Here is a 21,792-nt window from a genome sequence, read left to right as displayed (position 1 = left end):
TGACACTCAGGGCTGCTCCAGTCCAGATGAACTTAGGTTCTGGGGCAGAGGGTCACGTCTTTGGATGGAGTCATGGTCAGAAGATCTGGCAGCATCCCCTTTTGCCATTTAAGACTACATCCCAAGCTGTGGCCTTCAATATCCTTCACTGGCTCTGGGTGGGGCCAGAGAGCACACCTTCCAAGGAGCCCCAGGAACATGGAGTTACTGATGTGTCCAGCTGGGGAGGGATTTAGGGGGGTTTTAGTTCTCATCCCTCACTGACAGAAGTGGAAGGAAGTCCAGCGAGGGCTGGGGCAGGGTAGTAGCAAAACTACTGGGGCAGAAACCCTCTTCAAGAGGCAGTAGACCAGTCTAGTTTAAGACTCTCTGTTCAGGCAATTTCTGTTCAAGCCACTGCCTAACCTCATGGATATGGACAAATTACTTAATATTCCGATCCCCAATTTTGTCCTCTGTAAAATGAGAGTTGTTGCATGATGAATCAAGATAGTGTATGTTGCTTGGTGACTATTCTGACTACCAAGCCCAGGTACTTAAGAAGTTTAATTAGGGAACATGTGCTACTCCTAGGAGCCAGCCAGAGTTGGAGGCATCCTTGGATTTTGACCCCAAACGTTTGCTCCTAGGATGGTTGAAATTAAGGTTATGAGCTTTTCATCATTTCCTTGGTCTGGTCTCGAAGGCTGAGACTGGGAAGGGTTTCGGACAACAGGGACGTGCATGGGCTTGGCCTTCAGCAAGGCTGACACTGGACCTCTTCCTGGGCCCCAGCTGGCCCTGGGTAGCCTCTGGCTTCTCTGCTTTTCCTGGATAAGGTACAGTCAGGTCTCCGCTGTGGGGGGGTGAGGACGAGTCTCTGGTCTCACGTGGCCCCTCTGCTCTCTCTGCAGATCAGCAACGCCATCTTCATCATCTTTGTCAGCTACTTTGGCAGCCGGGTGCACCGTCCACGGCTCATTGGCATTGGGGGTCTCCTCCTAGCTTCCGGTGCCTTCGTCCTCACCCTCCCACACTTCCTGTCGCAGCCCTACCAGTACACCTTGGCCAATGTCGGTAAGTGGCCTCCGACCCCTGCTCCAAGGGGATGAGGAATGAGAGCTCATCTCACAGAGTTGGCGGTGATGCTTCTGGAAGAATGGGTACCACCCTGAGCTTCTCCCACCAGAAAGTGTTCTTGGCTTTTTATTGTTTTCTTACTCCCTAAAGCACATACAGGGAAGTCAGAACATACAGAATTATAGGGAGCTGTGGAGCAGCTATCCTAGCTTTGACTTGCTGAGAATGGAGCCTGCGGTGGGTGGCTCACCTCCCCTGTGATTCTCTGTGATTCTCTGTGCTTCGTGGCAGGAGTGATCCACTGCATATAAGTGGGACCCTTGTGAGTGGTGCCTGTGATGGGTTTGGGAGGAGGGGCAAAGCATCGACCATGATGAGGTCTGTGGACTTTCTCTATGTGAAATCATGGATTTAACACTGCCGGACATTTGCACATCCGTCCATCTGTCCATCATTCTTTAGGTTACAATGAACTTACACTGTGATCTCATTTAATTCCCCTGGACACCTGTGAAGGGGAAAGAAGAGGTCTAAGATGAGAACATGGCCTCAAAGATGTCCAGTGATGTTTTTGCCAAGGACACCAGTCAGTGAGGGAGAGACAGACTCAGGCCTTCTGATTCCTAGACAAGCGGCCCTTCGTTGACACAGAGCCTCTGGTTCTTAGTGATATGCCCTGTGGCAGGGAGAGATATGTGAGGCCTTTACATCGTTCTTAAACACGAAGTTGAGTAACACTGAATCTCCGGTAAGAGTTCCCATTTCTTTAAACATTATTTTATTTTTTAATATAGAAAAATTCAAACTACAGCGAAGTTAAGAAAATAATACAACAGACTTATACACTGACCATTAAGATTCATCAGTTTTCCTTCAGATACCTCTTTTTTCTTTTCTTTTTCTTTTTAACAACTTTCTTGAGGCACAATTCACATACCATACAGTTCACCCATTTAAAGTGTACAATTTGATGGTTTTAGTACAGTATGTTATTTTTTTCAATTGCGGTAAAATATACATAACATGAAATTTGCCATTTTAACCAATTTAGTGTACAATTCCGTGGTATTAAATACATTCATGAAGATATGCAATGTAATTAATGTATAAATATACCCACTATAAACATTCTAGACAATATCTTTTGGTATATATGGTATGTGCATATTTTACCAAGAAGCACTATTTCCAAATTTTTTTCATCAACTGCAAACAGAAACTCTGTACCCATTAAGCAATAACTTCCATTCTCCCTTCTCCTAGCTCCTGGTATCTTCTAATTTACTTGCTGTCTCTATGAATTTACTCATTCTAGATATTCCATGTAAATGGAATCATACAAAAGTTTGTCCTTTTGTATCTGGCTTATTTCACTTACAATGTTTTCAGAGTTCGTCCATGTGGTAGCCTGTATCAAAACTTCATTTTTTTATAGCTGAATAATATGCCATTTTATAGGTATACCACATTTTATTTACCCGTTTTCCTGTTGGTGGACCCTTGGGTAGTTAGATACCTCTTTTGAAAAAAGAAATAAGACATTAACTCCCTCTCGGCTCCTCACTTCTTTCCCAGAGGTAGCTGTTCTTCCATTGTTGGTGTTCTTCAGATCATTGCTTATCTGTATACTTTTCCTCCTTCTAGTGTCGTGTCCTATTTCTTTAGTACAATTTTTTTCTTCCTACTGGTTTGGAAGTTATATGAGATTAATTATCCTGATGTTGAAACATTTAAAAAGTTATTAGAGAGTAAAATTGACATTTTGTTGGGGTGATATACAGTTCTGTAAATCTGAACACATTTATAGATTTGTGTAACCACCACAGTCAGGGTACAGAACAGTTCCCTCACTCCAAAAACTCTGTCTTGCTATTCCTTTATTGTCATACTCACCCCAGTCACTGCAACCACTGGTCCATTTACATCACTGTAGTTTTGTGGTTTTGAGAATATCATATAAATGGAAACATACAGTATGTAACATTTTTGAGACTGGATTCTTTCATGCAGCATACACCTCTGAAATCACCTAACTTGTTGCGCATATCAATAGTTTCTTCTTTTTTATGGCTGAGTAGTATTCCATTGTATGGATGAACCACAGTTTATCCGTTCACCTGTTAAAGGACATTTGGATTGTTTCCAGTTTATGGCGATCACGAATAGAACTGCCATAAATATTTGTGTACAGGTTTTTGTGTAAATAGAAAGTTGTGATGTTGAACAGCTTTTCATGTGCTTATTTCTCATCCATATATTCTCTTTGGTGAAGTGTTTGAGTCTTCTGCCCATTTTTAAATTGGGTTATTTGTTTTCTTACTGTTGAATTGAAGAGCTCTTTATAACTTCTGGATACAAGTTCTTTATTGGATATAAAATTTGCAAATATTTTTCTCCCAATCTTTAGCTTCTCTTTTACATTCTTTTAACAGTGTCATTTGCAAAGCAAAAGTTTTTAATATTGACTATATTCAATTCATCATTTTTTTCTTTTATGGATCATGCTTCTAGTGCCACAGAAGAATGTTTGCCTAATCTCAGGTCAGGAAGATTTTCGCCTATGTGTTTTTCTAAAGGTTTCATAGTTTTACATTTAGATCTATGATCCATTTGAGTTAGTTATCTAGAAGGTTTTTTCTCTTTTTTGCATATGGGTGTTAAATTGTTTTAGCATCATTTGTCAAAAATACTATCTTTTCTCCATTAAATTGTTTTTGCACCATTATCAAAAATCAATTGACCATATTTGCATGCGTCTATTTCTAGACTTTCTATTCTGTTCCATTGATCTTTATGTCTAGTCCTCTGCCAATATCACACTGTCTTTATTACTGTAGCTTTAAAATTAGGTAGTGTGATTCCTCCAACTTTTTCTTCTTTTTCAAAACTGTTTTATCTATTCTTACTCATTTGCCTTTTCATATAAATTTTAAAATCAGCTTATCTATAGGTTTAAAAAATCCTTCTGGAATGTTCATTAGAATTGCATTAAATTCATAGATCAATGCGGGGAGACTTGACATGTTTACTAAGTTGCATCTGCCATTCCATGCACACAGTATGCCTCACCATTACCCTTACATTTTAACATGGACATATGGTTTAACAAACTCTAAAGCTGATGAATGTCTCTATTCTCCAACAGAACAAAATAAGGATCTAGGATGTTTTAATATCCACCGTTCTCTCCCATCTTCAACCAGCAACCTTGGTATTAGGAGCACAGCACTCCAACCATCTGAGCCACTGGGCCACTGGGCCAGCCCTAGTTTATATGTTACTTTGCTTACCATTGCTTCTTGCATTTCACTCACCCTTATTGATTTAATTTCTTTTTTCCTGAAGTACATCCTTTAGTGTTACTTTTGGGATAGGTCCGTGAGTAAGAAAATCTCTCAGTCTGTGTCTTAAAATCTCTTAATTTTACCCTTGCTCTTGAATTATAGCTTAGTTACAAAGAGGATTTTTAAATTCACAATTATTTCCTTTTAGCACTTTGAAGGTACCATGCCTCTGTCTTCTGGCTTCTCTTGGTATTGGAACTTCTCCATCAGTCTAATTGTCATCCCTTTCTAGGTATTCAGGATTTTCTCTATAGTTATGTTTAAAATTTTCTCTCTTCTTTGTTTTTCTGCACGTCCACCATAAAGTGTCTAAATATGGGTTAATTTTCACTTATCTGTTTGGAAGTTCGATGTGCTATTTCTTTTGAAGATTAAGGTTTTTCTTTAATTCTGAAAAATTCCCAGCCAAAAATGTTCCCACAAAAATGTTCCCAAAAATGTATGTACATTTTTCTCCACCTTTTCCTCTAGAATTTCTTTTACATATATGTTGGACATTTTCATTTCTGGCCTTCTTGTCTCTTAACTTCTCTTTCATAGTTTCTAGTGCTTTATTCATCTGTGCTACATCCTGGTGACTTCCTCAGATTTGTCTTTCTGTTCACTTAGTCTCTCTCTAGCTCTGTTAATCTAATGTCTAACTCACCCTTTACATTGTAAATTTTAGTGGCTGTATGTATTTTGCTAATTTATAAAAGTTATGGTAGTTCAAATCTATCTGTCCTATATGCATCATTTCTTGGTATTTCCTTATGATTTCTATTTTTCCTTTAGTCTCCTCAATTATTTTAAATATATTTATTTTGTAATCTTTTTCCGATTGTTCTTGTAGCTCGAGTTTTCAGAATGCTAATCCTCCCAATGTTTTGTGTCTGCTTGCTCTCGTTCATGGCAGATTATTTCCTTGTATATTCTATATTTGACCATGAGATCATGTGCAGTGGGATTTTTTTTTTCCCATGTAGAAATTTTGTGTGGTCTGTGTTGGAAAATAGCCCTACAGAATGGTTTGACATTTGCGTTTACTCAGCACCCAGGAGCATCTTTGCTTTGGAAACCAATTTTATGATAATTTATTGGCTTGGGGTACATGTACCCTTGGTTTAAGGGAGGTAGGAAGGGGCAGTGGCTTTGTGATAAGCAGCAGTGAGGGGCCCAGTCCATAGATGCTCATCCTTAGTCCGGTGTATTGAGTTGAAGGCATCTGAGGATAAGTGAGCCACCCAGGGAGGTGCTGAAGGAATACGTGATTCCTGTTTGTGTAAATACCAGACTTTTTAAAAAGTCATATGTATAAATCAGGTTCAAGAGATGAATCACTTAAAGTGATAGAAGGGATTCCTTTATAGGCTGTGGGACCCACAGCGGGGAGAGATAGGTAACTGGAATGGGAGAAGAATGCCGCAGGAACAGGGATGTCCAGTGATGACATAGCTGCTGGGTTCTGCTCATGGGAATCTTCTCCTCACCTCTCCCTAAATCATCAGTGAACTAGTCATTTTTTTATAAATGCATTGTGGCCTTGGATCCCTCTGGGCTATTTAAGGGCTGAGTCCTGCTTTAAGTAGGCACAGGAGGAAGACAGACCCAAGCCGAGGGGTTCTGCCATGCTCTTCCTCCCCCTCCATCTAGACAAGGGACATGGGGTCAGCTCTGAAGGACAGTCGTGAATTGCTGGCCACCCTCCCAGAGAGAGAGGGCAGGCCCACTGCTTGGTCATCTTTCCAAGCCTGAGGTCCCTATCTCTCTCCATCAGCATGAATCCTGAGCTAATGAAATCAGCAAGGGAGCCTGGGGCACTTTGGCCAGGCCGAGGAGAAGGCATCCTGCCAGGCACCACACATGGCGAGTCGGCTCCCCTCAGCCCGGGCCACATCCCAGGGGCATTTGCTTCGCACAGTGCAGCTACCACACAGGGTACTTAGAGATGGGCAGGTCTCTGAAAGCAATTACTCTGCTCCTTGTGGGGGATGGTCCCACAGCTTAGTTCAGCCCACCAATATCCTCCCTTCTCCGAGGGAAATGCTCTGCCATTCCCGCCTTGACCTCAGTGCTCTGAGCCAAACTACACAGAGAGGACCGAAGGGCCACCGCTTGCCTCTCAGACCTGCTAGGAGGACTCACTGGCCATGAAAGTGAACATTTTCATTGTTGTTGCTCATTTTGTTTGTGTAAATTCTCTTTGCAACAACAGGACACAGCAGTCTCTGTCCCTTTGGGATCAGAGCAAGAGCTGGAAGTGCTCAGGGTTGAGCTACCTTCAGGTGCCAGGGGATGGGATGAGGGGGACGTTGGCCCAGGAGCCATGTCCTTGGCATCTAGCTGGGGCTGTGCACTGGCTGCTAGTGCAACATGGGCGTGTGTAATGCTAATAGGTACACATAAAAATATTCATACAGTCTCACTCCAGGGGAAAATTTGGAAATATGACTCCCACTTCAAATGTATTCTTCTGGGAACTTGAGTTTTGAATTATGTATGCAAGGTCATCAGGAACAAACGCATTTCATTAAATGCACCGCCCTGCATGGCGTCATGAATCTGAACGGTCTTCTGGAGTCAGGCCGTCCTGGTCTGAATCTGGACTTTGAGACTCTCTAATGGGACAGCCTTGGCCACTTCCTTCCCAGCTCTGAGTCTCAGCTCCTCCCTGTATGAGATGGCCCCCTCCTTGCAGGGCTGCGCGGGCTGAGAGGATGCATGTTCAGAATTTAGCTCCGTAGCTAGCGTGTACAGCAACCATTAAGTGGTGACTCTTGTCACTGGCTGTGGAAGGGACAGCACCCGTATTAGGCTGGGTAAACTGGTGTCCCAAATGAGGAAGCCCTCTGCTTCCTGTGGAGAGCTGAATCTGACAGCTAGTGGCTGACTAGCTGGGCATCCCATGGGCATCTGAAGGCAGCTTCTCCTTGGTCCTCACCATAGGTCCTCTGCTCTGGCCCAGAGCCAGGCCCCTCCCTCGGCGGAGTCATTGCTGTTTCCTCTCGTGTGACTCCATAGGATTTCTCTCTGTGGGAGCTTAAGCTGCTGTTCTGCTCTATTCCCAGATCCTCCGGTTGGAGCAGCCTCGTAGGAAGGGTAGCGAATGGACTTCGACATTCAAATCCCAGCTCAGGCGTTTACTTGCCAAGTCTCCTAAAGCAAGCTAATACTTCACCTTTCTGAACCTCAGTTTCCTTATCTGTAAAAGTGGGAACAATAATCCCTCCACTTTCAGGATGCTCTGAGGGGAAAATCCAAACAAAATGGTTTAGGTAACTTGCCTGGCACGTGTTAGCTGTTCGGCAGACTTCTCTCTACCTGTCCTTGCGGTGGTATTTGAAATCTGTTACTCATAAGTAACGACCCCCAGACTATTATCATGTGTTGATTAATGATTTTCTTCCCCTTAGAGCAAAAGCACACCAGAAATGAATATGGGAAATGAAGAGCAGCTATGTGTTTTAGGAAAAAAAAAAAATAAAGAGGGGCTGAACATTGTGGGACTCACGAAGACCTTTAACAGCTAATTGCCAATTTTAAAAAGGCCATGCAGGCATTTATAAATGTTTAGATTTTCTAAATGTCAGTGGGGCCCAGAAATGTGTCCTGGCGCCTTTAGAGAAGAGACAAGCTACCCAGCCAAGCCTCTAAGGCCACTTTTGGAAGGCGCAGAGAGGCTTTGGTAGATGGGAAACAGGCCAACATGAGACCAGTTCTCCCAAGAGATAAGACAAGGGTCTTCGGAAACTGGTGTCTGGTAGGACTAGGTGTAACCTGTGGAAACTCCTGAGCCAAGTCCAGGGGAAGTCTGCCCCCACGCAGACAATGGCTATACACAAGAGGGGGCTTCCTGTAGGACAAGCAGGGAGGGAGTCAGTTGTATTTTTGGAACAGCCAAGAAAAGAAAGGGAAGAGTCACTTTCTAGTCGTTTATTCATGCAGTTGCCAGCCCCTCACCCACGCTTATTCAATCCTAGGTTGTGTCTGGGGAGGAGGGTGGTAGGAGGGCATAAAGAGAGGAAGCCTGGGGCTCCTGAGGGACTCCTTAGCGGAGGACACGCAGAGCCTGGAATTAGTTCCACACCCCCCCCACCCCAGAGCAGAACCCACTCCACTGAACTGTGGGAGCACACAGGGTCCCTCCACTGAGGGGACTGCTCACGGAGAGCGAGCTCAGGGCTGGTCAGTGGGGAACCCCCAGCTGGGCTGTGCGCTAGATGTGCTCAGAAGTCATGGAGGAAAGGGAAGGGCATGTGGTGGGCAGGGAAGTATGGGGTAATTGTGTGTGTGTGTGTGTGTGTGTGTGTGTGTGTGGTGTTTCCAGGAGGAGGAAGGGGAGCGGTGGATGTGCATGGCATGGGGAGGGTGACAGTGGGGAAGAACTCGAGGGAAGTGTGTATGTGTGCGTGGGTGGGTGGTGAAGGGTGTGGGGAACTGTGTGGATGTGTGAAGAGACGGGGACGTACGTAAGAGGGGACAATGTGTGTGGCAGGGGCTGGGGTGGGTACGTGGAGGTGGTGGTGTATGTGGGGAGAAGGGGACGCTGCTGTGTGTTGGGGCCATGAGTGGGTGCACGGTCGGGATGGAAGTGGCACAGCCTGGCCAGTTGGATCCATTTAACCTGAGAAGGAAGAGAAAACAAAGTGGGAGGGGGAATCATAAAACGCGTGGGTGTTATTAAGTCAACGGAGCGAAAAATAGCCTTGAACAGATGAGCCCAACAAAGCCTAATGAAATTTGATGTGGAACATTTTTTTAATGCATCCTGTAGGAAAGACTGGAAATCAACACGGAGAAATGATAGAAAACACTAGGCTGCTGTGTCGACCATCAAGGAAAGGCCAGGGAAGGAGCTGGGGCTCTGCAGGAGAACTGATCGTCTCCTTGGCAATGGCATGTGGCCTTTCTAAAGGCCCCAGCAGTTATGATATAAGAATAGCTGACTCTCTGTTAGGCTCTCTTAACATCTGTTTTGTGGACAAGTCATAACCTGCCCTGGGTCAGTCTGGAAACATGCCCCATTGTTCTCCTGGATCTCCAGCTCAGGTCTAAGCAGATACGTGAGCATGGCTCCCCCTAACCATTCGCCCCCTCCGTGCTTGTTTAGTCATTTCCCTTGCTCAGGAATGAAGCTGGGGTGGCAGGCCTCCTTGGGAGATGGTGGGCGGAGGGAAGCGTAGGCAGCAAGCTGCATCCTGGGTCCTGCTCCCCTGGAGAGGGTCATTTCTCTGCGACCCCTGGCAGGCTGTGTGTCTTGGGCCCACCTACGGCAGTGGGGAGGGTTTCCTTGGGAGAATCAGCACCCAGGGTGGAAAAGGAAGGCTAGTTACTATTCCAGTGGTTTGGGGCACCCCAGGAAAACTATTACAGAGCAGGGGACAGCCCCACAGAAACAGGGTACAGACCCCTATCCTTCTGGAGAATGTGTTTTGAAGAAACCATTGGTCCCTCCCTCCTACAGGAGGCCCTGGGCTCCTCGAGTATCCCCAGAGGACACAAGGAGAAACTTTCTGCTCTTCTTGTCACACTTGGTAGAGCCAAGGTTGATGGCTGTGCCCAGACACCTCTTGTGGTCCAAAAGCTTGAAATGGGAACAGCCAGACACATTTGGGCAGTTTGCTACTCTCCAGGAGACAGGAGACCAAGTGGGAGCAGATTCTTTCTCTCAGGAACAAAAGGACTTTTCAGGATTCAGAGTTTATATTGGTTCAGAGATCTAAAAAAGGGAAAAACAGCGAACAGAAGTTAGGACCAATGTGATGGGATTTTGAGATGGAGCCTTTGGGGGGTGGTGATTAGGTCATGAGGATGGAGTCCTTATGAATGGGATCAGTGCCTTATCAGAAGAGACCAGAGAGCCAGCTCACTCAGCTATATGAGGATACAAAAAGAAGTCGGCAATCTGCCATCCACAAGCGGCTCTCACCAGAGCATGCTGGCACCCTGATCTCCCACTTCCAGCCTGCAGAACTGTGAGGAGTAGATTTCTGTTGCTCATAAGCTATACAGTCTATGATACTTTGGTGCAGCAGCCCAGACCGACTCCATTAGATTCCTTCTCCTTGGTTGGATCCCCGTTTTATAACCTTGAGTCGAATTTTGAAGTTTCAGCCTTTGGACAGTCTCATTAGCCATTCCTCCCAGCTTCATGTCATGTGGGTCGTTCACAAATTTGTCAGCTATTCTCTGCTTTCACCCAAGTCTGTGACAGCAATGTTAGGTAGTGCACCGTGTGGGCCACCGTCTTACAGGTCACACTGTCCCATCCATTCCCGTACGGGGCATGCTTTGAGCTGGTTCTCCCAGAGGACTCTCCAGCCACGTGTCCACATCTTGTCTACCAGGATATCATGACAAGCCTTGTCAAAAGGCTTCCTCCGGCCAAGCAATACCGTGTTACAGCTTCCTGCTGGCCTGGGAGCCCCATTAACAAAGGAAATGAGGTTGGTTTGGCATGAATGGTTCTTGATGAACTCACGTTGGCTCAGCTAATTGCTTTTGTTTTCTTCAAAGAACACCTCATCTGCCCATTGCATAAATCCTTGAACAATAAGTTCTGCTTCACTCCCAGTTGGGGGGGTGCAAATTAAACACACATCTTTTCAAATATTAAAATTAAATAGCTCTGAGCCACATCCTCCTCACTCAGGTATATCTTCCTTTCCTCTCATCCACTAAGGAACAATTTTGATGATGAGCCAAGCCAGGTGATGCCTCCTTCTTTGACCTGGGGTGATACGTCAGGGTTCAGGCATGCGTGCAGGGGCAAAGGTGTGGGTGGAGTAAGCCCCTTGCCAGCAGTGTAACACCCAGCCCTGTTATGCTGTGCACAGTGGCTTGCCCTCTCACACCTGGCTCATGGGACACAGGCACTCCTCAATACAAATAGCCATTTTCCCCATGGCCCCCTCTAGTGCCAGGATGGCAGTGTAAGAAGCAGTGTCCAGCCTCAGCCTCTGAACTAGTCTTGGAAACTCAGTCTTGAGAGCAGAACAAAGGAACTCTCTCCTTCCACTACCACCTCCTGAGCTCACTCTTTCAAGCAACCCACTTGCCCCATAACTCATTTATTACAACTCATCCATTGCTGGTGACCAGCACTGATCTTTCTTGTCTCTAGTTTCTGGACCCAGTCCCCAACTCTTAAAAACCTGGGCAATATTGCCTGTCTCTGGGGTTCTGCCATCTTCTTTATCCATTTAAATTTCTCAAAATTTCTGGCCTCTTTGGATGAAAACTGATCTTATTGTATGATCGCTATGTCCCAAGTTATAATATACTCATTGTTTTTAATCCTAATAAGAATATTGCAAGGCAGGTATTATTATATCTGTGTTGGAAATGAAGACATTGAGGTTCTGAGGGACCCCCCACAGTGAGCAGTAGAACCAAGATTTGAACTTGGTCTGTCTGGCTTCAAAATGTGAATTCCTTCCATCGCTCCATGAGGTGACTCAGGCTGTCAATCCCGACTCTGTTGGTTTCTGCTGATGCAGAAGAATACTTTCCCAAAATGAAACTCAGAATGCATATGCCCATAGAAATCATTTTGTAAGTGGAGGCTTAGTCTAGTTGGAATAGAACACATATTATTACAGGAGCATTATGAATTAGTAAGGCTTGGTGAACTCCATTGGGAACCCAATCACTTCTGATGTGCAAAACACCCACTTCACAAACAACTTTGAGATCTCAAATCATGAGTAAGTTCAGGACAGCCTGTTCCAGGCTTGCTGATGGGAGTTGCCAGAATTTCTGGAAAAAACTATTGAGTAGCTGAATTTAGGAAGAGGAGGAAATAAGTCCTTCAGAGTGAGGACTCATTCTGAATGAGGATCCAGGAGTTTGATGATAGCCCAAGGACTTGGCACCTTGGCCCTGCTTCCAGAAAGTTCTCCAGAAGCACCCCTGCCTTTTCCTATTGTTCTCTTATTGATTGCTTCTGAGGCATGGGTTTTGCTAACGTCCTCATTTGACCCTACTCACCCATAAGCCATGCCCTCTTCTGAGCGGGGAGGTAAAGGGTGGCTCTCAAGACCCCTGAAGGAGAACTCGCTGCTGCCCTCCTGTTTCCTAGCCAGATTCTCTCTTGTCTCTACCAGAATGACAAGAATGACTAGTCAGAGGAAAGTCCAGTTGCCATGGCTTTCCTATGTTTCTTGACTCTTCTTGTGTCCTCCCTCAGCCCTAGCTCCGGAACTTTGTTCAGAAACCTTTATTATACCCTTGCAATGTCATGGCCAGACCGTGGTCTGCCCAAATCTGCCCCATTTCCATGGGCTCCATTCTAGGGAAGTAGACCTTTCTGCACAGTGTCCCCTACCTTTCTAAACCTGCTGAAGGGTCCAGAAATTAGAACTGAAATTTTGCATATTTAAAGTGTGGGATGATGAATCAGAGGGTTGACTCACGTGCTGGAGGAGGGTGGTAACGGGAGGAGAGGAGAGGTCCCGGCCTGTTTCTAGTTAGCATTTTACATCCCTATGAAAACTGGAACAGACAGACCCCTGGTGTCTTGCGGGGAAAAAGAATGTGCTCTGATGATCTTGAGCCTTCCAGAACTGTGCCTTGGGGAACATGAGAAACAGACTGAGGTCTAGCTGATGAATAGACTCCCCTCCCTTCCTTTCCCAGGCCCCTCCAAGATGGAGGTAGGTGGCCCTGGGTCGGCAGGAGGCCTCCAGAGTCTGTGGTGGCTGGAATGGGAAGGCATTTCTCTGACCTTACCACAGAATTCCTCCCCATTTCTGGCCCTTGGACTCACCTTTCCCTGTCTTATTTTTAAGAGAAGAGCCTAGTGGTCCAAATTCTAGAAAACTTGGCTCTCACCAGAGCGAGCTGGCCACAGCCATCCACTGCAGGGAGTCCCAGGCAGAGTTCTTGGAAAGCCCAGAGGATGTTTGTCTCTGACAGAAATACAGGCATATCTGGTTTTATTGCACTTTGCTTTATTGAGCTTCAGAGATGTTGCATTTTTTTACAAATTGAAGGCAAGACCCTCCACTAGTAAAAAGATTACAATGAGCTTTATTGCCATACTCCCTTTATTGAAGTGGTGTGGAACAGAACCCTCCATATTTCGAGGTAAGCCTGTATCTGTCCTCACGTCAACCCAGGGAGCTGCAGGTCCTACCCACTGCTAAGCTCTGTTCTTCCTGGCTCCAGGGCTCCGTGCCTCCAGGTCAGCCAGCTGCTGCTTCCCTGAGGACAGTGCTTCCAGGTGAAAGAAGCCTTGCCCTCCACAGGTGGATTCAATTCCTCTTGCCCTTTGACATATATCAGAGCCTGATCTGGAATGGATTTGGCCCCATTCAGGGCTGACAAAAGGAAAAGAGAGTCCGTTAGGAAATCTTGAGTCATTTTGGAATACAGAAGAGCCAAAGAGCAACTCAGGGGACTTGGATTTAATTGGAGCCTGTTTATTATTTTTTCAATTTAATTTTTTATTAGTTTCAGGTGTACAAAACAACATAATGATTAGCCATTTACACCCCTCACAAAATGATAGCCCCACCAAGTCTACTACCTCTCTGACATCGTACACAGCTAAAAAGGAGAACACTTCATGAATTGCATGTCATCTTTGTGCCGCGGCCATGCTAATCTCTGTAGCGTTCCAATTTTTAGTCTATGTGCTGCCAAAGCGAGCACCAATTGATTATTTTTTAAAATACACATTTTGAATAAAGGCAGTTTTTGACATGTAATCTGACATTTTGAAAGTTAATCTTCACAGTTAAACAATCCCCAGAAAGTTTGGCCTCCTGGACACTTCATTCGGTGAAATTTCATGAGGGTTTTTGTGGCATTGGCATACCATGCAACTTGCCATGTAAAGACTTAATAAGCCGGTCAACATTTTCACAATCTTCAATGACCATTAAATGTCTCACAAAAAAAATTTAGCCAAGTCAGCAGCAATGTTCTAATAAATGTGAATTAAATAAAATAATGAGAATCAGCAAAATCAAGAACTAGAATTCTTAAAAGCAACACTTAGTCTCTGGTCCTTTGATTCTCATGCGCCTGCTCTCCTAGGACAAGCCTGGCCTTCTGCATCTTACACACCCGGCTCTGGGCTGTGCCTCACCCTCCACAAGCCGTGGAGCCGGCCAGCCCTCCAGCCCCTCATGCAATGCATAGCCTTACCTGTTTTATCACTGAAAGGTCTCTTGACTGGGTCAGTTGTGCTCCATGCACACAGGCTTTGAAAACTGGTCTGTTCTCTCCAGTGGATTCCTTGCTGCTCCCCCTCATAATCTTCACCCTTCTGGGTTTTCCTTAGGAGACAATCCAGGCTCCTTCCCAGGACACACGGGCCCTCTAGGAGTGGCCATGCCTCACACTGGTTGTGTTGCATGCTGACCACACAGAACTTCATGTCGTGTTCTGGAGGGTGCCTCCCACCCCTCCGAGCCGCTTTGCGTGCTGTTCCCCTCTCCTCCTCAACACCGATCTTCTGTCTACTTCCGTTGATTGTTCTCAGCTCCGAGGCCATTTCCTCCAGGAATCTTTTCCAAACCCTCTCCCAGCAACACTGGATCTGCTGCCTGTCCCATGTGCAGCCCTGACACCCTGTCCTCTCCCAAACAGTGTGTACCAGCTGTGTGTGTGTGTGTGTGTGTGTGTGTGTGTGTGTGTGTGTGTGTGGTAAAATACACATACCATAAAATTTACCATTTTGACCATTTTTAAGTGCACAGTTCAATAGCATTAAGTTATGTGTTCACATATAACGTTCACATTGCTGTGCAACCATCATCACCATCCAACTACAGAACTTTGTCATCTTTCCCAGCTGAAACTGTACCCCATTGAACACGAATTCCCCTTTCCTCCTTCTCCCAGCCCCTGGAAACCACCATTCTACCTTCCGTCTCTATCAATTGATCTATTCTAGGTTCCTCATATAAGTGGAATCATGCAGTGTTTGTACTTTTTGTGTCTGGCTTATTTCAGCTCGCGTAATGTCTTCAAGGTTCATCCACTTTGTATGTAGCATGTGTCAGAATTCCCTTTCTTTTTAAGGCTCGGTGATATTTCATGGTATGTATATATCACATTTTGTTTATCCATTCATCTGTTGATGGACATTTGGGTTGTTTCCACCTTTTGACTAGTGTGACTAATCCTGCTGTGAACACTGGCGTACAGATATCTGTTCAAGTCCTGCTTTCGATTCTTTGGGGCATATGCCCAGACGTGTAAATGCTGGATCCTATGATAATTCTATTTTTAAATTTTTTTGAGCTACAATACTGTTTTCTACAGTGGCTGCACTGTTTTACATTTCTACCAGAAATGCACAAGGCTCCCTAATTTCTCCACATCTTACCCAACACTTGTCTTCTGTTTTTTGAGAATAACCACCCTGATGGGTGTGAAGTGATGTATCACTGTGGTTTTGATTGCACAAGGCAATAGTGTGCTTGTTTCTTCGATGATCCGTGTTCCACAGTAGACTGAAGGGTTTGTAAGGGCAGTCGTACCTGTGCCAGCCTCAGTTACCTCCATGGCTCCTATCCCAGCAGAGTGCCAGCCCACAGTCACTATTGGCCAAATAACTGAACAACTGAGCATGAATGAAATTCAGCCCAGGTGTGTTCCGAACTCAGCACTCAAGCTTTCCCCCTGTGAAGCAGGCCTCATCCACACTACAGCTGACGGGCCTGGGTGTGGTCCTTCAGGGGCTGAACTCGGAGCAGGGGCCGGTCCTTTGCCCCACTTTCCCAATATGGCTATTTGTCTTCAGGTGATCTTTAAACCACTCTTGCAGCTAACACAGGCCTGGCCGGCCACCCCCCTGCAGAGGGAGGTGCTGTCATGCCTAGACAGATGAGACGCACAGCTCAGCCAACCACCTTTGCAAATGACAGCAGCCCATGGTTTTAGGGAACTTCAAACTTTTCTCATTTCCTCGTATAAAATATACTCAAAATGTGTTTGAATCTTCTGAAAAGAAATGCCATTTGAAAACTTGGCAGCAGCCCTCGTATTTATGGGTCCTTTAGAAATGCTTCAGCTCAGACAAAGTTGGCACAGGGTAGTGAGCAGAGAAGTGTGTGTGTGGATTTGTCTGAGTGACTGCACACCTGCTTTTGGTCAGTCCTCAGTGAGGGTCAGAGGATCTCCCAGGCCGGGCAGCCTGCTCTGCCCTCGTTCCTGAACATTTGGTCTTGAGAAGGGCGTAGAGGTGTTGATACTCACCCACCACTTTTTCTAAAGACTAGCACAGCTCATGCTGTGTAAACACTCATCCACCCAGGAGGTGCCATGTGGCTGCCGCATTGAGGGCAGGGAGTGAGCACTGAGTCTGACACTCTACCTGCCAGGCCCTCCCACGCTCTGCAGTGCTTAGCCCTTCCTAGAATCCGCTGAGTCCTTTTGAGGTCAAGGTCACTGACATAGGGAGTCATAGAATCAGGTCTGGAACCCAGACCACAGGTCCCCAGTCCAGCCCTGCCAGCAGATGTTTGTTTTGGCAACCTAGCGCTTCCCATGGGGATCCACATGAGTTGGCCCCCCTATTTCTGGGTGGGGGACACAGATCAGTGTTGGTGGAAGGATTCCTTACTGGGGTGGGGAGTGGGCTACACAGCCCCCACGGTCTCTTTTTCCACAGGAACATTTCACAGTTCTGTGCTTCCAGAGTGAGTGAGTGTCCTCGAAATTAGACCCTTGCAGCATTACTGAGCCATACCAGCCTTCCTTCCAGAGGGCAGGCACAGCCATCGGACCTGCTGACTGACTGTCAGGGTCCCACATTTCATGCCTGAACCCCTTTCTGGAACCACAGCCTTCTAGCTCTTTAATGACCCATAGGGAGTCTCCCTATCCGGCCACCTTATGGGAAACTGAGGCTCAGAAAAGTTTAGGAACTTGCGCAAGTTCACACGGCTACCTAGAGCTAAAACTAATTTCTTTTTATTTTTAAACTATTTTATTGAGGTATGATTGATACATAAAAAGCTGTACGTATTTAATACGATTAAATGAGCTTGGCAATAGGTGTATATCCCTGAAACCATCACAATCATCAAGGCCAGACACATATCTATGACCTCCCAAAGTTTTCCCCCAACCCCCTTTTTTATTGTTTGTGTGGGGGGGCGGCGGGGAAAGGATGCTTAACAAAGGTATTGCCCTCTTAGCAAATTTTAAGTGTACAACACCGTATTGTTAGCTGTAGGCTCCCAGTTATACAGCAGATCTCCAGAACTTATTTATCCTGCACACCTGAAACTATACGCCTTGACCATCACCCCCTCATTTTCCCTCCCCTCCCCAGCCTCTGACAACCACCATTCTGTTCTCTGCTTCCATGAACTCGACTATTTTAGATTCCACATGTGAGTGACATCATACGGTATTTGTCTTTCTGTGTCTGGCTTATTTCACTAAAACCAATTTCTTGGCTCCCTGTACTGTGTGTTTATTTCATCTCGTCTCAGATTTCAGCAAAACTCCCAGCAGCCAGGACACCTCTACCAGGAGAAAGTAGGTGCGATGCCCCAGCCACCTACAGAGATGAGAGAGCCCATGTACTTGAGTGTGGCTGGGGATAAGGCAATCCCCCCAGACTTGGCTCCTCCGTCCCTGCAAAATGTGTGTTGTGCCTTTTCAAAGCTGCCATTTCAGACTTGATTTCAGTGTAGACTTTGAGTCAAGCACACGGGGGTTCAAATGCCAGTTCCGCCCCAAACCAGCTACTTAGGTAGATCAGGAACCGCTATGAGCAGAAGATAATATACCATGTTTCCCCCAAAATAAGACCTAGCCGGACAATCAGCTCTAATGAGTCTTTTGGAGCAAAAATTAATATAAGACCCAGTCTTATTTTAAATAATATAAGACTCGGTATAACATAACATAACATAACATAACATAACATAACATAACACCGGGTCTTATATTAATTTTTGCTCCAAAAGATGCATTAGAGCTGATGGTCCAGCTAGGTCTTATTTTCGGGGAAATACCATACATAACAGCCTCAGCAATGTCTGCCTGTACAATAAATGGAAGTTTAAAAATCCTGGTGCTGGAACTGGGATCTCTACAGCAGAAGTCAGAGAAAGGCTCAACATCCCACAGAGGAGAGCATCTGTGGGGTGGGAGGGACAGAAAAACGCAGCCCTAACGTTACGTATAACTTTGCAGGTCTAGGGCCTAGGCCAGAAAGGGTGATGGTTGTGGAACCAAAACACAAGAAATGGAAGAGACATTGTTCAGTTTTGGCTGTATTTATGAAAACATTTTTCAAAAGTATCATGTGTTCATTATTTAGGAAATACAAAGACAAACACACACACAAGGTCACCATACTCCCATCACCCAGAGACAGCCATAGTCTTCCCAAGTTTTTCTCTGCATGTTTGATTAGTCCTCCTAAGATTTTTAAATTAGGGATCATACTCTTCTCCAAACCACTAGTTATTTTTTTGAACCTACAAGATGTTACAGCTGTCTTGCCATGTAAATAAGCTTACATCCCCACCCTAATTCTAGGAGGCTGCCTCCTAGGTCACTGTAAGGTTGCACTACTGTGTACGTATTTGAATTGTGCATTGAAAGGTGAGATAAGGGGCCGGGGATGGGAAGACGAAGGTACAGACGGACAAAGTCTTGGGACTGGTCTCTGTCCGGGGTGCTCCATTCTCTGCACACAGCTGGTGTCAGGTCTGGATGACCTTGACAAAATAGACATCTTGGCTCCCTTTGCTTTTCCTAGCTGATAGGGAGCCCCCAAAGCCAGCAATTTTCCAGTGTGTCCTATACAAATAGCCGTATAGAGGACTGGTGATGGTGGAGCCAGGCTGGATTAAGCGTGTATGTCTTAGGGTGGGGAGAGGACCAGGAGGGGGGCAGACCCCTCCCCAGCACCACCGGCCAGGGCAGTCCCACGCTCCACAGCACCGGGCGGAGTCCACTGTGAGAGGCAGATCTAGTCCATAGCACTCTGTGGGATTTTGAGCCCACCTAGCTCAGGGCTACACCCTCTCTGGGAGCACCGCAAATGAAAATTAAACTGAATCCCATTAGTACAATGTGAACAAACCCACAGAGTAAGATCAGTGATACCAGTGGTTTCAACTGGCCTGGACAAGGCAGGAAAATAAAGAGATCTCATGGAAAGGAGCCCTCAAGAGCGCTCAAGGCCTTGCAGAGCTGACAATGCTGATTGTTTAGTGTGGGCCAAATTTAAATCAGTGGCATGGAAGTGGCAGTCCAGCCTGGCGAAGTCGCTATAGCCACGGGCAACTTGGTGCCCACAGACCACACCGGGGGTCTCTAGGACCCTCCCAGAAGGGTCTCAAGGTGCAGGCTGGCTCCTTTGTGTACTGCCTCAGCTCCCCATCTGTAACAGCAGGGGTTGAACTAGAGGGTCTCAAAGTCCTTTCTAGTTTCCCAAGTTCTATGATTCTTGGGAGCTGCCCAGATTTCATAAGGATATTGAATGCCTTTGGCAGTAGGCTCTCTAGTATGATGCAGTGTTCATCCAGCAGTAAGGACTCTGGGAGGGATGATCCCAGGTCAGGGGATAACACTGTCTTCTGTGGGACAGTGACCTCTGTCCTGCTAAAGAGAACCACACCCTGAAGGTCTGAGCCTGAAGCTGAGCACAGGGTGCTAAAGGCCAACAAACCTGGGTTTTGATCCTGGACCCCCCTTTTTCAGCTGGGTGACCCTATCCTCTAGGGATAAAAGTATTGATCCCTACATGCTCAGCTCCCTGCCTGGACCCATAGGGGAGAAAGAATGGATGCCCACGAGAGAAAGAGTCCTCTTCCACCCGAGAAAGGCTGCTCCTGGAGCAGGGAGCCAGCCCACCCTTTCACCTTTCTCTGACCTTTTTTTCTAGAGTCACTCCCAAAAGGCCTGGGAAAAAGGCCAGGTTTGGAGGCCGGCGGGTAGAACCAGGAGACCAGGGTAGTGGTGACCGGCATGCACTCTCATTGCAGGGAACGGCAGCCTCTTCCACGCGGATCTCTGTCAGAAACACTCGCAGGACCTGCCCCCCAGTAAGTGCCACAGCACCACCCAGGACACCCGGAAGGAGACCAGAAGTATGTGGGGTCTCATGGTGGTCGCCCAGCTGCTGGCAGGCATCGGGACGGTGCCCATTCAGCCATTTGGGATCTCCTACGTGGATGACTTCTCGGAGCCCAACAACTCACCTCTGTATATCTGTGAGTCACAGGCTTGAAGAGAGCTGCAGAGAGAGGTCGGGTCCTGACGTGGCATCTGCTCAGGCCCTGAGGGGCTGAATCAAGATCTAACCCTCTTTGCCCCACAACATGGCAAACGTGTGCAGAGGTTTGGGGATCAGACTGACCTGGTTGAAAGGCCAGCTCTGTTACCTACCAGCTGTGGTATCCCGGACAAGTGACTGAGCCCCAGGGCCCCAGGTTTTTCACCTGCACAACAGCGCTGAGAGTATCTGTGCGCTGGGGAGCTGGGGGATTCCATGAGGTCATGGATGTAACCACTTAGCGCTGTGCAAGGCACAGGGGAGCTCCTTGACCAGCAGTAGCTACTGGTGCTGTCTAGTCCTCCAGACATAGGCCGGGCCACAGATGTCTTCCCGAACCTTCCACTTAGGAACAGCTTGGTCTCAAAAAGGCACAGGCAAAGTAGATAGCAGATGACTATCTGACGGCCCAAATCCTTCCTTTATAACAAGCCACATGGAGCACCCTCAGGACCCGTATCCCAGACCAGACAGACCACACCCACTAGCTCTGGCCTCATAAGCTCTTGCCAGGGCTGCCGACATTGTCCCTGCACGGAGCTTCCCCCACCAGCACAGCCCTGGGCTGGCATCTTTAAATGCCACGGAGGCTGTTTCCCTTCTGGTAAGCAGATGTCTCTGGCAGCTGGCTGGAGGAGAAACAGCTTTGGTTCTACACATCTTAGGATCTTGAGTGGTTCTGGTCTTGTCCATGGGAAATGCCATAGGTATGGATTTATCAGGGTCAGGAGACAGATGGGGGTGACATCTCAGGAACCCCTCAGCTAGGGAAAGAGCCAGGGGCTGCCAAACCCTCTCCATCCCCCTCAGCCTCCTTTCCCTGCTCCCCTTTCCAGCCATTTTATTTGCCATCTCCGTATTTGGACCAGCTTTCGGGTACCTACTGGGCTCTGTCATGCTACAGATCTTTGTGGACTACGGCAGGGTGGACACAGGTAAGTGAATGCGAATACACCCATCCCATTGAAGTTCCACAAAGCAGCCTCCCCCAGCTCCCAGCCCATCCGGGCAGAGAATGAAGCTGCAACTGCAAATACTCACTGCCACCTCTCTCACTCATGCACTCACTCCTACAGTTCCTTGGACAGCCAGGAGCAGCCACCATGCACCTCCTCTCACCAGGGCCCATGCTGAATGCTGTGAGAGGTACGCTGC

At 46.7% G+C, this 21,792-nt stretch overlaps 1 protein-coding gene and 1 non-coding gene across 2 annotated transcripts in view; one reads left to right on the top strand and one right to left on the bottom strand.

Moving 5' to 3' along the window:
- The window catches only part of SLCO2A1 (solute carrier organic anion transporter family member 2A1), an 83,118-nt gene that overhangs the window by 43,259 nt on the left and 18,067 nt on the right, over nucleotides 1–21,792 (top strand). The window contains exons 3-5 of the mRNA XM_033132072.1: nucleotides 894–1,056; nucleotides 20,348–20,575; nucleotides 21,474–21,572. Coding sequence (XP_032987963.1) covers nucleotides 894–1,056; nucleotides 20,348–20,575; nucleotides 21,474–21,572 — 490 coding nt within the window. The remainder of the gene's footprint in view (nucleotides 1–893; nucleotides 1,057–20,347; nucleotides 20,576–21,473; nucleotides 21,573–21,792) is intronic.
- Nucleotides 13,933–14,036, bottom strand: LOC117037355 (U6 spliceosomal RNA). Its single transcript, XR_004425504.1, has one exon. It is a non-coding gene; the product is annotated as a U6 spliceosomal RNA (small nuclear RNA).

The sequence above is a fragment of the Rhinolophus ferrumequinum genome, chromosome 17, assembly GCF_004115265.2.
Source record: "Rhinolophus ferrumequinum isolate MPI-CBG mRhiFer1 chromosome 17, mRhiFer1_v1.p, whole genome shotgun sequence".
NCBI lineage: Eukaryota > Metazoa > Chordata > Mammalia > Chiroptera > Rhinolophidae > Rhinolophus > Rhinolophus ferrumequinum.
Note: the sequence above shows the minus strand (reverse complement) of the source record. Positions and strands in the feature narration are given on the sequence as shown.